Below are 19618 nucleotides of genomic sequence, written 5' to 3'. Positions count from 1 at the left end.
TCCATATACGTTACACCACATTTCCGCAGTGCTACTGAGGGGGGTCAGTCCGATACTCCCCCGTGTCGATACTCCCCCACGTCAATACTCCTCCGTGTCGATACTCCCCCACGTCAATACTCCTCATCATATACACAGATGGCTCAGATGGCTCAGTCACCAAAGACCAGTCCGGTTGGGGATTCACTGCGAAACAAAATGGAAAAACAATTTGGGAAGAGAATGCTGCCTACAAAGTCACAACCTCCAGCCTAACGATGGAAGTTGAAGCTGCGACACATGCCCTCCAGTGGCTATCGTCCATCCATACGCCCGGAAACCAACATGCCATGATTCTAACCGACTCAATGAACCTCATACAGAAAATTGAAAACGGAATGGGAAGCCCAGAGTGGCATAAGGCAATGCGCAACTTTCAGATTAAAAAACTCACATGGTCATACTGCCCGGGACATGCAGGTGTTAAGGGAAATGAGCGAGCTGACAGACTTGCTGGTAACGCAACACCAACGAGCGGCCTACATCTAGGAAAATCGGAAATCCTCAGAAAAGTCAAAGAATACCAAAAAGAACAGGTACAAGGCCATCACACCATCGATCGCCTCAAAGAAATAAAAGCAGAGAGAGGGAGCGGCCGAAAGTCTAACATGAAAGGTAGAGCACGATGCTTTGCAAATCAAACAAATATCGGCATCATTTCCAAACCAACATTGCGCAAATTTCTTCAAAACGGAACAGAGTCTCTGTGGGCCTTTCCAAATACAATAGACTGAGCAACACACTAGACGCCACGTTCTTGGCATCAGAGATCTTTTCCCATCCCTCTTGGCAGCCTCTGTGCGTGTGTGTATGTGTGTGGATGTGTGGGTCTGTGCTTTTGAGTGCGTTTGTGAATGCGCGAGAGTGTAAGTGTACACAAGTGTCAGGAGAGATCTGTGTACGGGTGTGTGTATATATATATATATATATATATATATATATATATCTTTGTATATATGTGTGGGGGTTGGGGGTGGGAGATATGGGCGTATATGTGTGTGCTTGTACAAGCAAGTGTTCATCTCTGTGAGTGTGTGTTTGCGTGCGTGTGTGTGTGTGTGTGTGTGCGTGGAAGCTGCGATACGTAGGCTAGAAATGAGTGTGTGGAGGAGGGGGTTGGAGGAGGTGCAAGGTAATGTGTGTGTGTGTGTGTGTGTGTGTGTTGGAGCTCATGTACGTTTATATGTATTTGACTGTACTTTCATATCTGTGAAACTGCATGTTTGGTGCATTTCTGTTATGCATGTGTGGGTGTATGTGTGAATGTGTGTCGTCATATTTTACATTCATTCGCTTAATTATCACCATTGTTGTCTTATTTATTTATTTATTTATTTTTTTATTATTATCATTTTATTAGTATTACTATTATTATTACTACTACCTTTTTCTATATTATAATTATTATTTATTTATTTATTTATGTAAGCTTATCTTTTTTCTTTTTTTTTTTTTTCTTTTTCCAAGGCCTGACTAAGCGCGTTGGGTTACGCTGCTGGTCAGGCATCTGCTTGGCAGATGTGGTGTAGCGTATATGGTTTGTCCGAGCGCAGTGACGCCTCCTTGAGCAACTGAAACTGAAACTGAAACTGAAATACTCCTCCGTGTCGATACTCCCCCACGTCAATACTCCCCCGTGTCGATGCTACTGAGGCTCAGCAACTCACAATCCAACGCGCCTTGCCGGTTCAGTTAGGCCTTGAGTGCATGCATATATATTGGTGTACCTATCCAAGTGGATTTCTTCTACAGAATTTTGCCAGAGAACAACACTCTCGTTGCCATGGGTTCTTTTCAGTGCGCCAAGTGCGTGCTGCACACCGCGGGACCCTCAGTTCGATTTTCCAGTCAAAGTCGGGAGAAAGGGCGAGAGCGGGATTCGAACCCAGACCCTCAAGGACTTTGTATTAGCCCATATACATATGTACGTGTTATAAGCGTCCGAGGTATTGGCCACCTTTCTCCCTTCCTTCCTACACCACCATGGTACTTTGGCACGCTGAACTGAACTTTTTTGTTATTTGGTAGTATGTCTGTGAAAAGATATTTTTTCTTTTTTCTTTTTTTATGGTCCAGGTTAACCTTTACCTTCCGTTTTCTGAGAGTTGGGTTTTCGAAACTCATTGTCAGTTGTTACGGGTTGAGCTGTTCGGAAATGGATCAAATGCTGAGTCAACTTGGGGTTGGGCAACAGGTAATTTTTTTCATTAGTACAGTTGATAGATTTGTAATGTACGCTTTGTTTTGTTCCACAGTATCGCGAAACTCGGGTTGGTGGTGCTTACACTGTTACAGAACTTTAAAAATTACACTCACTCAGTCACTGACTCAGTTGTGCACAGCTGTGGTTGTGAGCAATGCAGCAAGAACATATAGTAGGCCCAATCCAAAAATGAACTCGGTAAAGTCCTATTTTATCATCCTAAATTCAGGAACCTATTTTACCGGCAATTTTTGTGCATGTATAAAAAGGTATTACCATTTCTAGATAACAAAGAAACTGGTTTCGAACATCCGCTGTAAATTGTATGTTTGGATTTGGTTACGTTTGGTTAAACCATTGTGTAGAGAGTATTGACAATTTTTTTTTTAGAGTGTTTAAAGAAAGGGTAGTTGCATGCAAAAGGCAGGAATGGGATTTTCAATTTCATGTTAGTAATAGCGAGAGATTTAATGTTTACAGAACATTCTGCATTGTACCAGATGTCAAAACGTATTTACTTTTAAACATAGATTGACACTTAAACTAGTATTAAATGGCAGGATTCAGGCTTGGTATTTCTGAAACTGCAGTACATTATTACCGATATAGAATACATAGTGCAACTGATCAGGGGTGCAATCTTTGCAATAAGGAGGAAGAAAATGAAATACATTTCGTCCTAACTTGTCCTGTCTTGCATAACTTAAGAACAAGGTATATATCATCCAAATTCTGTAAATTTCCCTGTCAGTATAGATTAGCATTATTCATGGCTTCTCAACATGAACAGACCATTCACAGTTTGTCAGTTTATTTGTTTAAAGCATTTAGACTGCGATCAACTCTGATGTCGTAGATACTGAAGTTTGTTCTTGTTGATGATATGACTGCTTGCTTCTTGTTGTTTTCCTTACAGGATCATGTGTATATACCCCTTCATGAGGGGCAATGGCCTATACATGAAAAAATCATCCGTATCCGTCTCTCTCTCTCTCTCTCTCTCTCTCTCTCATTCTGGGACACACAACCCACAGAGTTTAATTGAAAATACACACACATGCGCTCACACACACAGAGAATTGCACTGATAGAATAGAATAAATCTTTATTACCAAGTGTACTGGGGTCACAAGGAATAAGGGGGGGGGGAGGGGGGGGGGGGGATAGTAATAGTACATAAAAAGGTACAGACATAAATCGAGAATCATACACAAATAGTGAAATACAGTAGAATTTAGGATACATACATAGATGTGCATAACAATACAAGAACTTCTGCTCCTCACACACGCACACACACACACACACACACACACACACACACACACACACACACACACACACACTCACTCACTCACTCACTCACTCACTCACTCACTCACACGTTTGAACAGAAGCCGCATATTACATGTGGATGGGGCTGTTGACTAGATCTTCAGGTAAATAGTTGTTGATTGTACTATTCTATTTAATCACACTGGATTTGTTCAAGAGACAGGGCACTGACTGCTTTGGGGGAAAATCTATTGGCGAAGTGATTGGTTTTCGCCCTTATACATCTGTACCGTCGACCAGAGGGGTGCATCTTGAAAATCCTAAAAACTGGATGTGATTTGTCCTGGCTGATTGATTTTGCTTTTTTGAGTAGTCGCTTATGATAATATGTCATCAAGAAAAGGTAGATCAGCCCCGGTAATCTTGCAGGCAGTTTTTACGATTCTGTTCAGGGCTGCGACTTATGCCTTGGGCAATGTTTCCGTACAAAACTGTGATAGCAAAGGTTAACACACTTTCAATGACTGCTTGGTAGAAATCAAACATGATTTTTTTTTTCTTCAGCAGTGCACATCCATGCACACACAAATTTTAGCTCTTCCAACTTCCCCCTCTCTCTTTCTATCTTTTTGTCTGTCTGTCTCTCTTTCTCACATACACATACAGTCATATTGAAAACACACACACACACACACACATACACACACACACACACACAGGTGTATTGAAAGCAATGCATATATGTATGCATGCACACATATAAAGCTGCACTCTTTCCTTCCCCCCCCACTCACCTCTCTCTCTCTCTCTGCCTGCCTCTCTGTAGTGTTCCCCCCCCTCCCTGCCTCCCGGTCCCCCCTGCCTCCCCCCCCCCCCCGCAACCCCCCATCTGGCCCCCTCCTGTCGACCGAGGTTGCAAACGTACTCACAAAATCCTAAAATCAAGGGAAGCAAGTTGTAGGACTTGAACTTTGACAAAGTTTAAAATAGTTTTTTTTGGATTGGATTACCAGTGCTGGGAGAATTTTAAAAAGTATATTGGTGACAGATCAGAACGTCAGTTTGATGGGCGCAATAGCCGAATGGTTAAAGCGTTGGACTTTCAATCTGAAGGTCCTGGGTTCGAATCACGGTGACGGCACCTGGTGGGTAAAGGGTGGAAATTTTTAGTATCTCCCAGGTCAACATATGTGCAGACCTGCTGGTGCCTGAACCCCCTTCGTGTGTATATGCAAGCAGAAGATCAAATACACACATTAAAGATCCTGTAATCCATGTCAGCATTCGGTGGGTTATGGAAACAAGAACATACCCAGCATGCACACCCCCGAAAGCAGAGTATGGCTGCCTACATGGCGGGTTAAAAACGGTCATATATGTAAAAGCCCACTCGCGTATATACGAGTGGATGTGGGAGTTGCAGCCCACAAATGCAGAAGAAGAAGGAGGTCAGTTTTAACAGGAATATGGAAAGTATTGTCGTTTGCAATTAGACCATAGGATATTTTGGCATGAGTCTATTTGTGAATGATGCTGTACAGTTACTGAGCACTCTCAAAAGAGTGTGTGTGCGGTGTGGGGTGTATGTGTTTAAAAATCTGTGTGTTTGTGTGCCTGTGTGATCAAACCAACAATACAACAGTCTGGTGGGATGTTCCAAAAATATGTTATGTCTAATGAGTTAAAGACCTGCTTCTGTTATAATTGTCTACATGTACCCAAAGCCATCGTTTGCAAAATTTATGCTTGCCCGTTCACATTAACCCTCAGGCACTTTTGCTAATTCAAACGTTGGCAAAATGTTGAAAAGAAAGAGCAGACGAACTTTTCCTGGTGCAACCAGTTGGAGAAAGCCTTAAAAAAAAAAGAACAAAAAAAAAGAACTACGTTTGACTATATTTATCTTTACAGTACACACGTTGAGCTGGTCGATTCGACTGGATCATTTGCAGTTACCCATAGCTACCCTACAGAGTTAAATTGAAAACACTCTCTCTCTCTCTCTCTCTCTCTCTCTCTCTCTCTCTCTCTCTCTCTCCGAATGAGTTAGTGTATGGAGAAACTAATATGTACCCAATTTATATTAACTCTGCTATTAGATGCATTCGTTATTGGTTGAAATTATTAAAAATGAGTAATATACTAATAATCGACTGCCAAGGAAATCTTACAATGCCAAATGATTTAGATTCAAGAGGGAAAAGAAACTGGGTGTTGAATATGCAAATGTGTTTATGTGAAATTAGGCTTGGGTATGCTTGGAAATTTCAAGGAGTTGGTAATGAAACTAGATTTGTGCAATTTGTTCGACAAGGATCGATAGACTGTAGGTAGCAGGAGTGGGAAAGCCATATCCAGTCGAGCGAAAGGTTTGACATGTATTGAGTTTATATTTCTGATCATATAGTGAAGCGATACCTTTTGGTTGATTCGAACAGACACCTACGACTTATTCTCACAAGATTCAGATTTGATATTTCTGATTTAAACATACATAGATATCGTTATAATTCCATTTGTCATTCTGACTTAATGTGTCATTTGTGTAGGGAATCAAGGGAGGATGAAGTCCATTTTGTTTTGAAATTGTCTGTCCTTATTGACCTGTGAACCCAGCTCATTCCTAAAAAATATGCATATATATCTATATCTATATCTATATCTATATATATATATATATATATATATATCCGTGTATATTTCGGCAATGTTTATTGATGTCATCGGTGGATGAAAACACCATACATAGTTGTGCTTTATTTCTTATGAAGCATTTCAATTAAGAGAGACACTTATATCTAGTTTTATTGAAGCTGGTTATGGAATATGCTGCACTGTTTGCATCAACAATTACAGTGACACATATAAAACAATTTTGTTGTTGCCTCCTGTTCATATGGGGCACACTCACACACAGAGGGTTGTCTTGAAAGCAGTGCATATAGATGCACACATACAATTTCTTTCCTCCCATCTTCTGATTTTGCTGTCACGAAGTGCAGACGTGTGTTGTGATCTCAGTTTTAAGTGGTAAAATTCCAGTATTCCCACCACACGTACAGCAACAGATCTTAGGGATAAACTAGATAAGGGTATGTAGAACTAGTCGTCAGCACCGTTTGAACAGATTGATGCATAATTAGCGAGAAATATTGATTTCAGAATTTAAGTATGATTATTGAAGGATTAGAAATTGTGAACACTCCTCTTGCCCAAAATGTATTATTAGTCAAATTATGACTGCAGCACGTGTGAGACGTTTGTTGTTTCATGACCAGAGGAAAAAGGGAAGTTTACCAAAGGCACCTGAAATAGGACTCGCATGGCCTTACACATGCATAAGAACATTACTTCTTGTTTTGGTGTTGATGCTTGTGTTCATGAAGAATAAAAAAGCAACTTTGGCAAGCGGCTGTGAACTTCACCCAGCCCACCACCACAACTGAAAACTTTGTTCACTCTGAATTCCTCCTTAGTTAGCCTCAACCATCTTTTCCTCATGTGGGCAGTAGCAGTCTGGTTCTACATCTCCAGAGCAGCACTTATACGCAAGACTCGTTTTGTCATCATTATTTATCTAGGCCATTGGATGGTGCTCACGTTCTTTCTGAAGATGTCTACACTTTTCATCATTTGGCGTCTCCTGTCTTGTGGTGACATTGAGTCAAACCCTGGACCAGTACACCAAGCCACACAACGGAAACAGCAAGACAAGTATCAAGATTACACCTACAACCCCCACCACAACTCCCTTTATGATGGAACAGCACACTCCAGGAATGCCCATGTCTCAAGTCACTTGCATGAAAAAATGTTCGCCATGGCTGGATATCAATCTAAAGACACGCATGCTGTGAGACTAGAGTCTTGGTGCGAAGAAATACAGAAAGACAACGATCAGCTGAAACATGAAATTGATCATCTAAACAGTATGTGTTACATTCTTGAACAGCATTGCAAAAAGCTATTTCAGTGGAAAGACCCTTTTGTAGATCTATCTATCTATCCCATGGAATGGACAGTCAGGTAGATAGGATTGAATCTTTTTCATGCTGAAACAACTTGAGATTCTTTGATGTTCTCGAAGGTTCTCCTAGCAAAAATGACTTCCAGTGTATTCAAAAGGTTGTGCAGCTGCTAAATAGATTTTTTCCTGTTAACCAGTAGAGTGCCTATAAGACGTCAGCTGACGTCCTGCAAAAAGTATTGCCATAGTGCCTATAAGACATCCACTGACGTCCTGCATATGTTCTGATTTTTCCTTCATTGGAGTTTGGTTCAATTCACATAAACAGACTCTGAACAGTTAGTTTGATGTGTCTGGATTATAAAAAAATGCTATTTAAATGAACATTCATCAGGTAGAAGATCCCTTTCTACTGGATAATAATTTGCTAACTGACCACTTGATATGCGTGTGGAAAAGGGGTTTGCATCATGTGCAGAAAAAAAAAAGCGTTGAAAACTGTCCAGTAAAGCAGATAGTCACAGTCAGCAGATTTACACAATTCTGAAAGCTCTGCATGTGGTTATTGACAGATTTTGCGATGGAGAAGGATCTCTCTTGTCTGATGATTGGTTTGAAAATGAAGGCATTTGACAATGACAGTGACGAAACTGACAGCCCCATTTGATGGTAATTCAGTCCATCTATCCAATCAGACAGCTTTTTTAAATTTTTTATCTAGTGGCTATAACTGACAGAATTCGAGCAGCCAGTGTTGGAAGAAGGGGAGGGGAGGGAGAGGAGTGATGTAAGACGAAAGGTTGAATGTCAGCCAGAGTTCATGAAAGGGGCATGGCTTTTTGGGAATGATTGTGCTCATATTTCAATGCAGACTGTAGGATCTACAACTGCCAATGCTCCACGATTTTCATGAAACGCAGGGTGGAACCTGCATTGGATGGTAAAAGAGCCCAGAAGCAGAATCTACACTCATTTTTCTTCACAAAAACGTTTACTTTCTTTCAGTATCACCCATAGCTTTTGTGCTAGAATTTTTTGTGATTTATTACCCCCAAATCCTCAAAATTCCCTGGCAAGGGGAGAGCACTTTTTTTTTTTTTACAAAATTCTCTGGCACTGAACTGGTTAAGCAATGGACAGTTGATGACATGGAGTGAGCTTATTGCATCAGGAGAACGAACAACTGCAACTACCCCCGCCCCATCATTGCCCGTCTGTTTCGGTGGCAGGATAAACTGTCCATTCTGCGAGCACGTGATTGCAAACAGGAGATGGCAGACACCCTCAGAATCCATGTTTCCTCAGACCTGATGAATCGCCAGAACCAGTTAGTAAAGGAAGCAAGAGACGCTGATAATCATGCGTATGTCTGGAAAGGTCGCCTGTTTTCCAGCAACAACAAAAAATGAAACATTCACAGAAACAGCAGGAAAAGAGGCTTGACCACCACGGTCAGTGCTGATGACAGTCCAGATAACGTTAGCAGACACCACCACCCAAACCAGTACAGCCAAAACCATGAAACTGCCAACCAGTATGAGGCAAGTCAAAGCCAGGTTCGTGTGGAAGCAGGTCCTCCACAGCAGGTACCCAACCCAGGCAGTTCTGATGCTGACCTCCCATGGACCGCAGACATGAATTGCTTTCTGCCACTTAAGAGATGAGTAACACGTGAATGCATGAGCACTGTACAGAAGTCAGAGCGGACGATTGGTCAATAGCACTGTGTGACAGTGCACCATGGTTCCACCCCTGGCCCCACCCCATGTCCTGCTACAGTTCTGAATTACTAGAGGAAGGTGGAGTCACTGCGGCAGGTGCTGGAGCACCCCCTGCACCACAGCCAGCAGACCCGACCCCCCATAACCCCAATGCGCTCAGCAGACCACAGAGAGGACAGTCATTGACAGATGGGGTGTCAGACTGCTGTCCACCCCAGATAACCACACCACCATGCATGACGCCTGCCTCAGCAATGACAGCGAAGTGGACAACTAGCCCATGACACATGGACCCTCACCAAGAACGTTACACGGTCCACGCACAACTGGTCAGACATTCTGTGATGCTTCATTCTCTTCAACACAACTCCCCACAGGTGCTGCAGAACACACAGTGTCTAGCGCTGCATGTGACAGTACCCCCAGTCCCCATGACACACCCAGCTTCACTGAGTAACACACAGCTGAGAAAACTGGAGCAGGTTCCCCAAACCAGACAGATTTCCCTGCACACTCTTCCCCTATCACTTTGCCCAGCACCGAAGCCCAAGAGAATAACAGCCAGACTTTTGTGAAGCAGCTGGATGATTCTTGGACAGATGCTGACCAGACTGAAAGTCAGTCTCCAGCAGGCCGAGGAGGTCAGTCCGGAGACAAGCAGAGCCCCCCTAGAGCCCAGCATGAAGTGAAACCCCATCAACAGAACTGTTCAGAGACCCCTAGACCCCAGGGCAGACTGACACGCATTAGAACAAAGTCCAGACAGCAACACGTGACTGAGTGCTTCCCACATATTGGTGTCAGTTCATCACGCACTGATCCAAAAGAAGTCACACTCAATACCTAGGGACTCGGCCCTGCCTGTGTCATGGGTCCCATGTTTCACATGTGTTCCGGGTAGTGTTAGAGATATGAATAACCAACATATCTCTTTCCTGACTTTTAGTTAAAACATTGAAGGCATAGGTACTATCTATCAGCCCGATGTTAGGGCATTCTTATCTGTTGTTGTTGTCTCGTTTGTCGATTGTTATCTGTGACATAATTTTTCTAACAGAAACATTTTCAGTTGATTTTCCCTCTCATCTTTGCCCTTACTGTGATGTTCATATTTCACCAGGAGTGAGTGTGTCTGATAGCCCTATGTCACATTTGTCTGGCAGTGTTGTCTTGATGGTTAAAAAAGTGTTTTCCAGACTAGTTAAACGTATTACAGTGGAGTGTGATAAATGTGTTGCTCTTAAACTATCTAGAGAACTCATGGGTTTGCAGGTTGAGAGTGCACTGATAGGAATGTACATACCTCCAACACAAAGCACTTATTATCTTGAAACAGAAATTGAAAACGGAATATATTTACTTGAACATTGTATTCTCAATATTTATGAACATTGTGGTAAATTGCCCCTCATACTTATGGGCGATTTTAATGCAAGGACTGGAAATGGAAACCCAAAAGACTTTTCTTTACCTGAATCACTTCTGTATGATGATGATGATGATGATGATGAATATGATAAAAGATTCTGGAAGAAAATACCAATGAAAATCTAAAGAATGTACCATAAACGTCTTTGGCCGTTATTTGTTGAAACTATGTGAACAGTTTTCATTATTAATAATAAATGGTCTTAATGCAGGTGACAAACATGGTGAATATACATATATATTGTACATAATGGTGCGAGTGTAATTGATTACTTTTTTTATATACAGATATATTTTTGAATATGCCTTAAACTTACGAAACATACCTAAAGACTTAAGTTGAATCAAAACATTTGCCGTTTTTTTATTATTAAAATTTTTATTATTATTATTTTTTTTTTAGGAGAAATCAGAGGGTGCATTCAGTTTCTGCAAATGTGCAGGGCTGTCTCAGCATCCATGGAAGATTTTCGTTTCTTTTTTTTTTCTTTCTTTCTTTCTTTTTTTTCCCCCCTTCTTTTTCTTCCGTCGTCATTTTTGACTCACTTGTGTGTGTGTGTGTGTGTGTGTGTGTGGTAAACTTTAACATTGACATTTTCTCTGCAAATACTTTGTCAGTTGACACCAAATTAGGCATAAAAATAGGTAAAATTCAGTTATTTCCAGTCATCTTGTTTAAAACAATATTGCACCTCTGGGATGGGCTCAAAAAAATAAACAAGAGAGGCAAGGCCTTCAAGACTCACTTGTGATACACTTTAAAAAAAAAAGAAGCTTTTTTGTATTGAGTATAATTTCAAAATGTAATGTTTAAGATGAGAAAGATCAGTTTGCATATAATTAGGCTTCGGGTTTTTTTTCGTTTTTTTTGGTGCCCATCCCAGAGGTGCAATATTGTTTTAAACAAGATGACTGGAAAGAACTGAATTTTTCCTATTTTTATGTCTAATTTGGTGTTAACTGACAAAGTATTTGCAGAGAAAATGTCAATGTTAAAGTTTACCACACACACACACACACAGACAACCGAACACCGGGTTAAAACAGACTCATTTTGTTTACACAAGTGAGTCAAAAATGAAGCCTAATTATATGCAAACTGTATTTACTGTTATATTTATATTTTTGGTATTCTCTAAACTTGGCACTTTGATATGATATTCTGACACAACAACAAGAGCAGTCATTATTATCATTTTTTGTTCAAACAGGAACTTCTTTTGCTAAGCATGGAAGTTTTATTTATTTTGCAAACATTTTGGTGCAGATAGTAAAGAAGGGAAATTACTCTGTAATTAATGCTAGGGGACTTAATTTGCTTTAAACTGATCTTTCTCAACTTAAACATTACATTTTGAAATTATACTCAATACATAAAAAGCTTGTGTGTTTTACTCTCAGTGTACAGGGCTTTCACAATGTTCATTTGCCCAAGTGGTCTTTTTCGGAAAATACTAAAATCAATATGACGAGTGGACTTTACAGATCTGTTGGCCGAGCCCTGAAGGTCATGGGCAAAAATCAATTGCGAACACATATTTATACACATTCAAAGCACATGCTCATATTCTTCGCGAACGCGAACGACACCATTTTGTTTCAAGTTGTTGACCTGCCCGTTCAATCCTATATTCAATGGACAATACACGATAACATGTGATGGAATGTTGGAGAAGGAGACCGTTAAATATTTATTCAGAGAAAGATTTGTGAACGCCTCATCACTTAATAGATTATGCCCCAAACTGCCATAAGAATATCCACAGAATCAGTCAGAATTCACAGTTAAAAATTGTAAATCATGCGAGTTAATACCCTTGAACTGATCACGATGAAACGAAACAATTTCCAGTCTTGACTTTTCTCAAAATGAAGTCCTTTTCACTTCTTACGACATTTAGAAGTACTTGTACTTGGCTCTACATGTTATTAGTTTAACAAAATACTAAATTTTCATATCAACTTTAAAACTATAAAACTAGAATGAACATAAAAGAGAAATTGAATCGACCGTGTCGTACTACATTCCCAGCGGGTGTAACTAAACTTGTACATCTATCTAGATCTAGTGAAAACGGCTAAATGTTGCAGTGTGATTGCGGCGATAGCCATTAAAAAGAATTTTTTTTTTTATTGCCCTTGAAGATTTTTTTCCAAGATACACCAGAATAATATGATTTAAACAGCGTTCACACTGCGAATACCGCAATTGATTTATTGCCCTTTAAAAAAGTATGTTCAAATGTTAAATTTTAGAAGGTCAGTTAAGGAGCCACGATAGTGTAATGGATAAGGCAGTTTCTTTTCACCCGAACATGCAGGGTTCGAATCTGGTTAGGACTTCTTTTTTTTCTTTTTCTTTTTTTTTTTTTTTTACGTGAAGCTTTATAATAACAAATACATAACACATTTTAAGGATTAGATTTTTTTTTTTTTTAAGTGTATCACAAGTGAGTCTTGAAGGCCTTGCCTCTCTTGTTCTCCTTTCTTTCTCTTATCTTTTTTTTTCTCTCTCTCTTCTTTATTTTCATTTCCTTTTTTTTTCCATTTCCTCATAACATATCTTCTTCCCAATGGCATTATCCATCGTTTTCAGTATCATGCAACACAAAAGAAGAGAAAACATAAACACACACACAATGACTCTGCACACAATTACAGTGTCTAAAAGAGAAAACTTGGCTCTCTCTCTCTCTCTCTCTCTCTCTCTCTCTCTCTCTCTCTCTCTGTAGAGGCACTATAACTATGCAAGAATAATATGTGTATGTATGTTTGATGTGACCACCATGTCACTCCTTTTTTGACTCACTTGTGTAAACAAAGTGAGTCTATGTTTTAACCCGGTGTTCGGTTGTCTGTGTGTGTGTGTGTGTGTCTGTGTGTCCGTGGTAAACTTTAACATTGACATTTTCTCTGCAAATACTTTGTCAGTTGACACCAAATTAGGCATAAAAATAGGAAAAATTCAGTTCTTTTTAGTCATCTTGTTTAAAACAATATTGCACCTCTGGGATGGGCACAAAAAAATAAAAAATGAAGCCTAATTATATGCAAACTGCATTTACTGTTATATTTATATTTTTTGTATTCTCTAAACTTGGCACTTTGATCTGATATTCGACCCAACAACAAGAGCAGTCATAATAATCATTTTTTGTTCAAACAGGAACTTATTTTGCTAAGCATGGAAGTTTTATTTATTTTGCAAACGTTTTGGTGCAGATAGTAAAAAAGGGAAATTACTCTAATTAATGCTAGGGGACTTAATTTGAAACAAGAGAGGCAAGGCCTTCAAGACTCACTTGTGATGCACTTTTTAAAAAAATCCAAGCTTTTTATGTATTGAGTATAATTTCAAAATGTAATGTTTAAGATGAGAAAGATCAGTTAAAAGCAAACTAAGTCCCCCAGCATTAATTACAGAGTAATTTCCCTTATTTTACTGTCTGCACCAAAACGTTTGCAATAAACAAAACTTCCATGCTTAGCAAAAGAAGTTCCTGTTTGAACAAAAAATGATAATAATGACAGATCTTTTGTTGGGTCGAATATCAGATCAAAGTGCCAAGTTTAGAGAATACAAAAAATATAAATATAACAGTAAATGCATTATACTCAATACATAAAAAGCTTGGATTTTTTTTTTTTAAAGTGTATCACAAGTGAGTCTTGAAGGCCTTGCCTCTCTTGTTTTGTTTTATAAAAAAATGTTTATATTCCTTCCAGATTTCTAAGGTGTAGCTCTGTTTCGAATATAAGATCAAGATTATTACATTTGCCGTATTTAAATTTGGAGATAGCAAGCCTTGCAACCAGTAAGATATGTTTACTCGTTTTCTTTTTGAATTTGATAATATATCAGTTTTTGTTGCACCAAATAATGTTATCTTCTCGTTCATTAGGATCCAAGTGTTATACTTAGTAAGTATAAATTGTTTTACGTTTGTCCAGAAAGTGGTGAGGTTGGGACATGCATAAAATGCATGTTCAGTGTAGTCGGTAGTCGGTTTCTTGGCACCAGTGGCATTTGTTCGTATCTGTGACACCCATTTTTTGTAGCATGATGTTTGTTGGGTAGATGTTGTGTATGAATTTGAAATGTAATAACCTCAGTCGAGTTTCCTGTGTGCATTCATAGGCTAAGCTGAAATAATCTTGAGTATTGATCTCTAATTTTCCTCTCCAGAATTGCACCGCACAGATCTCATGGTTTTTTTGAAGGGCATATATTTTCCTGATTTGTTTATTAGACAGGGTGGTTACGTTTCCTTCTTCAGTTGCTATATTATGCGGAACGTCTTCCTTTAGATTATCATGTGCTAGCTGAAGTTTCCACGCGTGTGGTAGTGCAGTTATGATTGCGTTTTACTCAAATAGTAGGTTTGGGCGGGGACCAATTCTTTCTGAAACTTCTTGGTACGTTAAGAGGTTTCCATTTAGCCATAGGTCTTGCACGACGGAAAAGCCGGTTTTGCTCCACTTCATGAAGAACAAGGTATTTCCTTTGTATTTTATATGTTTATTGTTCCAAAGGGGTTCCGTTTTTATGTTGTCTGTACGTCTATTCTTGTTAAAAGACACTAGTGTTTTTAGCACATCCTTCCAGAAGACTGATTGTACCTTTTCTAAGTGTTTTATTTCATTTGGAGCGACATTACAGTTAAAAGCACAGTGTGCGTTCTCAAAAGGTGCAATATTTTCTTTTGCAAGGATGTTCCATTGTGCTTTTTCTTCTTTGAGGAATTTTACTGCCCATTTAACCAAGTACATTTGTTGTTGGTGTTCAACATTTGTCATATTTAGGCCTCTGTGTGCTTTGTCGAGACTTAGAACTCCCCGTTTCACTTTCTCAAATGCTCTTTTATTGTTATATTTTTTCTTCTACAGGAATCTATACAAGAGAGTATTTATATACTAATATAGTTTATTGTCTTTTCTTGGATCGATGCTACTTGTACAGTTGTAGCAGAAGAGTGAATTGTGACAGGAGGAGTGTTTTTGCAAGTATAACCTTGCTGAAGAGTGATGGGTTCCTATGTTCCCATCTTTTAATAGTTCTAATTACTGTATCTATTCTAGCTTTCCAGTTCTCTTCAATTTCTGAAATTTCTCTGTGTGCTGAAATATATATGCCCAGAATTTTTATTTTATAAGATTTCATAGGTATGCTATTACATTTGCCGTTAGCACTTGTATTCAGTGCCAAAAGACAATCAGCAAATGTCCGTTACAAGGTCAAAAAATGTATTATCGAATGATACGTATGGAATCTGGATAAAGCAAACGATATCGTTCAGGAACTTGGATCTAATGACTTCCTACTCATCCTTGAGCAAGCTATAAGCTTTTTTGGATAGCAATATTGATATGGCTTTAGAAACATTTAATAAAGGTCTTGCTTTTTCTAGCCAAGGTATGAGGAAAATAATAATACAAGGTACAGTAAAAACTAGCCCGTGGTTTGACAGTGAATTGAAAGAAAAGAGGTCAGACTTAAGACATTCCTTGAGCAAATTTAACACTTGTAATGACAAAAAAAGCAGCTGAAACACTCAGATGCATATGTATCTAGACAGACGTAGAGAATACAAAAGATGTATCAAAATGAAGAAACTGGAAGATAAAAAACACATTCTGGGAACACTGGAAAGAAACAGAAATGATCCTAAGAAATTTTGGGGAACTATTAAATCAAGGTTTCAAGCAAAGTGTTAGTTCTATTTCTAACAAAGAGTGGTTTGAACACTTCCAGAATGTTTTTAACGTTGAGCATTAATACGATAACACGAATAATAATAACCTAGATGATGCTTTTGAAAACTGTTGTGTGCTCAGTGATGATATATACACAAAGAGTTGTATTAAACACATGCACGCATGCACGCACACATGAAGAGTTTAACACAAATACAGTTGTGTAGAGCACACACACACACATGCATGCACACACGCACGTGCGCGCGCACACGCACACACACACACACAGGGTTGTGTTTAAAGCAATCCACATATATATATATATATATATATATATATATATATATATATATATATATATATATGCACACATACAAACTTGCACTCTTTCATCTTACTTACCCCCTCCAACCCCACCTCTCTCTCTCTATTTCACTGTCTCCTTTTGTCTGTCTGTCTCTATCTTTCCGTCTTTCAACTCACAAGATGATTGGAAAACACACACATACACGTGCGTGTGCGTGCACACACACAGAGAGTTGCTTTGAAAGCAATACACATACATGCACAGATACAAATATTTACAAAGTCTTTCCTCCCATGTCCTCCCTCTTTTTCTCTCTTTGTCTTTCTCTGTCTCCTCTCTTTCTTGCACACTCAGAGAGTAATATTACACACACACACACACACACACACACACACACACACACACACACACACACACGGAGAGAGTTACACACTAGTACAATTATATTGAAAACACACACACACACACATACAGAGTTTAACACACATACAGTGTTGTATTGAAACAATGAAAGCAGTGCACATATACAATAATACATGCACACATACAAACTTGTACTCTTCCTCCCACCTTCCCCACTCCCCTTCTCTGTTTATCTCTGTCCATCTTTCTGAGTGTCTCTCTTTCTGTCTCTCAGCACTCAAGTCAATTGGAACACACACACAGACACACACACACACACACACACACACACACACACACACACACACACACACTTGCAATTGCAGTGAAATTTAAAGCAATACATACGCATGCACACCATGCAAGATCTTTAGACATTTCATGTTTGTGTTGTTTTTCAGTTTATGTTTGTCAAACTATATTTTTTCTACAGCCACTTCAGTGATTCACTTTACACTTTGTTAAATATCTTTTTTTTAGATTTTTTTTCTTTGATTTCTGGGGAGCCTTCCAATTGCCTTATAAACCATCTTTCTTGTTCAGCTTCAGACGGTCATAGCCCCCTGACCCACCCCATCCCCTGACAGGGCTCTGCCCATTTCCCCTGCCTGGATCCCAACTTTTCAGTTTTTGATTTTCTGCCAGTTGCACCCATGGAATTAAGATATCAATTAAGATAGCTACAGTTTTCTATAAAAGTGCTAAATTCTGAATCTAGTTAAAGAGAACAAGAAAAAGGGAAAAAGAAAAGATTTACACTGAGGCAGACACTGACCGACCCCCAAGTGTGGAGTGTGGTTGCCTGCATGGCGGAATAAAAATGGTATAACGTTAACCTGTCTCTATCTGTCTAGTCTCTGTCTGTCTGCTTCTAGCCGTCTGTATCTCCCTTTCTCTGTCTGCCTGTATTTCTCTCTCTCTCTCTATCTATATCTATCTATCCATATCATGTCATATCATGATTATATCATCATCATGTGTTCAGTTTTGCCACCAGAGGCATGCTCCGAGCTTTTGTCCAAAGGCATGATCACGTTGACAGGGAAAACTTTAAAGTAATATTATTTTTTTAAAAAGAAAAAAAAAAGAAGGTGAAAACACAAGAATTTGATGATGATGATTTGGATACTTATGATAGTGCTTCTGCTCGGTGGGAGACCAAGCTCTAAGCGCTTTACAAACACAAGGTCGTTTGCACAGCAGGCTGCTTACCTTGGTGACTGACGGCTGCCATTTCCTGCGTCATTCAATCAGATTTCAGGCACGTATACATAGCCTACACACTCAGACAGACGTGTAACATTTTACATGTATGACCGTTATGTTTAAATTTACCCCACTATACAGGCAGCCATACTCCATTTTTGGGTGCATGCATGCTAGGTATGGATTACGCTGACATGGATTACAGGATCTTGAACATGTTTGTTTGACATTTTGCATGCGTCATATACACATGAAGGGGGCTTAGGCATATGCTGACTTGGGAGATCAGAAAGATCTCCATCCTGTGCCCACCAGGCGCTTTTACTGAGATTCGAACCCAGGACCCTCTGAAAGTCCAACATTTTAACCACTCGGCTGTTGTGCTGAAAAATAGTTTATAACACTTATAGTCCTCAGGTAACCATACCCCCCTCCCAACCCCCCCACTTCCCCATACTCGCCACTACCTCCTTACCCCGGCGTGATGGGGGGTCATGGGGAGGTGCTCGGGTGGGTTATGTTTTGCTCGAAAGCTTGATCAATTTGCCATCCAAAAATAGCTGCCTGCCAAAAATGAATCAGCAACATGGACAGAGCAAAGAGAGATCTCTTATGCCTCTTGACACTGTGTGGAGCAGAGGGCTGCAACAGCACTCCTCCAGCGGACTCAGTTCTGGGCTGTTCCCTTCAGCTGGGTCCATGTCCATCCAGCTGCCTTCATCTCATCCTCCATGCTTCTTCTCCAGGTCTGCTTTGGTCTGCCCACTCTCCTCTTTCCTTGGGGGGGTTCAATTCAAGTGCCTGTCTTGTGGTGTTGTCTGGAGGCTTTCGAAGGGTGTGGCCTGTCCAGCCCCATTCCCTCCTTCTGGTCTCCTCACTGATGGGAACCTGGTTTGTTCTATTCCAGAGGCAGGCATTTGATATGGTCTTGGCTATCTAAGGCCCGTCGCCCACAGGGCGTCAGCGACAGCCGCGCATCATTTTTTGATGCCTCGCTACATTGTCGTGCCGACGCCTGAAACTTGTAGCGAGGCGAGTCGCTCGCACACGCGCAACAAACCTCCCCAGGCATCATGCATCACGCTCCATATTTGGAAAGTCACGTGCTGTCAGTGTCGCCCTGACGATAACTTGATTTATTGTTGATACTGAAGAGGAAATTATGGTTGATTGTTGCCATGAAAATACCCCCCACTTTTTCCAAGCAAGAAAACAAAAAACTCCGTTTTTTGTTGTTGTTTTTGATGATGATGTTGTTATTTTTTGTTGTTGTTGGTTTTTTGTTTTTGTTTTTTGTTTTTACCTTTGAAATGGGGCAACATTTAGATATAACATGTTTTTGTTGTTTTATACTGTTTGTTTCTTTATTTTCT

General features: G+C 39.8%; 1 protein-coding gene across 1 annotated transcript in view; it reads left to right on the top strand.

Annotated features, from left to right (window-relative positions):
• The first annotated feature begins 2121 nt into the window (after positions 1-2121).
• LOC143293835 (CCR4-NOT transcription complex subunit 9-like) overlaps positions 2122-19618 on the top strand; it is an 87306-nt gene continuing 69809 nt past the window's right edge. The window contains exon 1 of the mRNA XM_076605121.1: positions 2122-2233. Within this exon, the coding sequence (XP_076461236.1) occupies positions 2195-2233 (39 nt within the window). The 5' untranslated portion in view covers positions 2122-2194. The remainder of the gene's footprint in view (positions 2234-19618) is intronic.

The sequence above is a fragment of the Babylonia areolata genome, chromosome 19, assembly GCF_041734735.1.
Source record: "Babylonia areolata isolate BAREFJ2019XMU chromosome 19, ASM4173473v1, whole genome shotgun sequence".
Taxonomy (NCBI): Eukaryota; Metazoa; Mollusca; class Gastropoda; order Neogastropoda; family Buccinidae; genus Babylonia; species Babylonia areolata.
The sequence above is the reverse complement of the archived record's forward strand: the minus strand, read 5'-3'. Positions and strand labels throughout refer to the sequence as shown.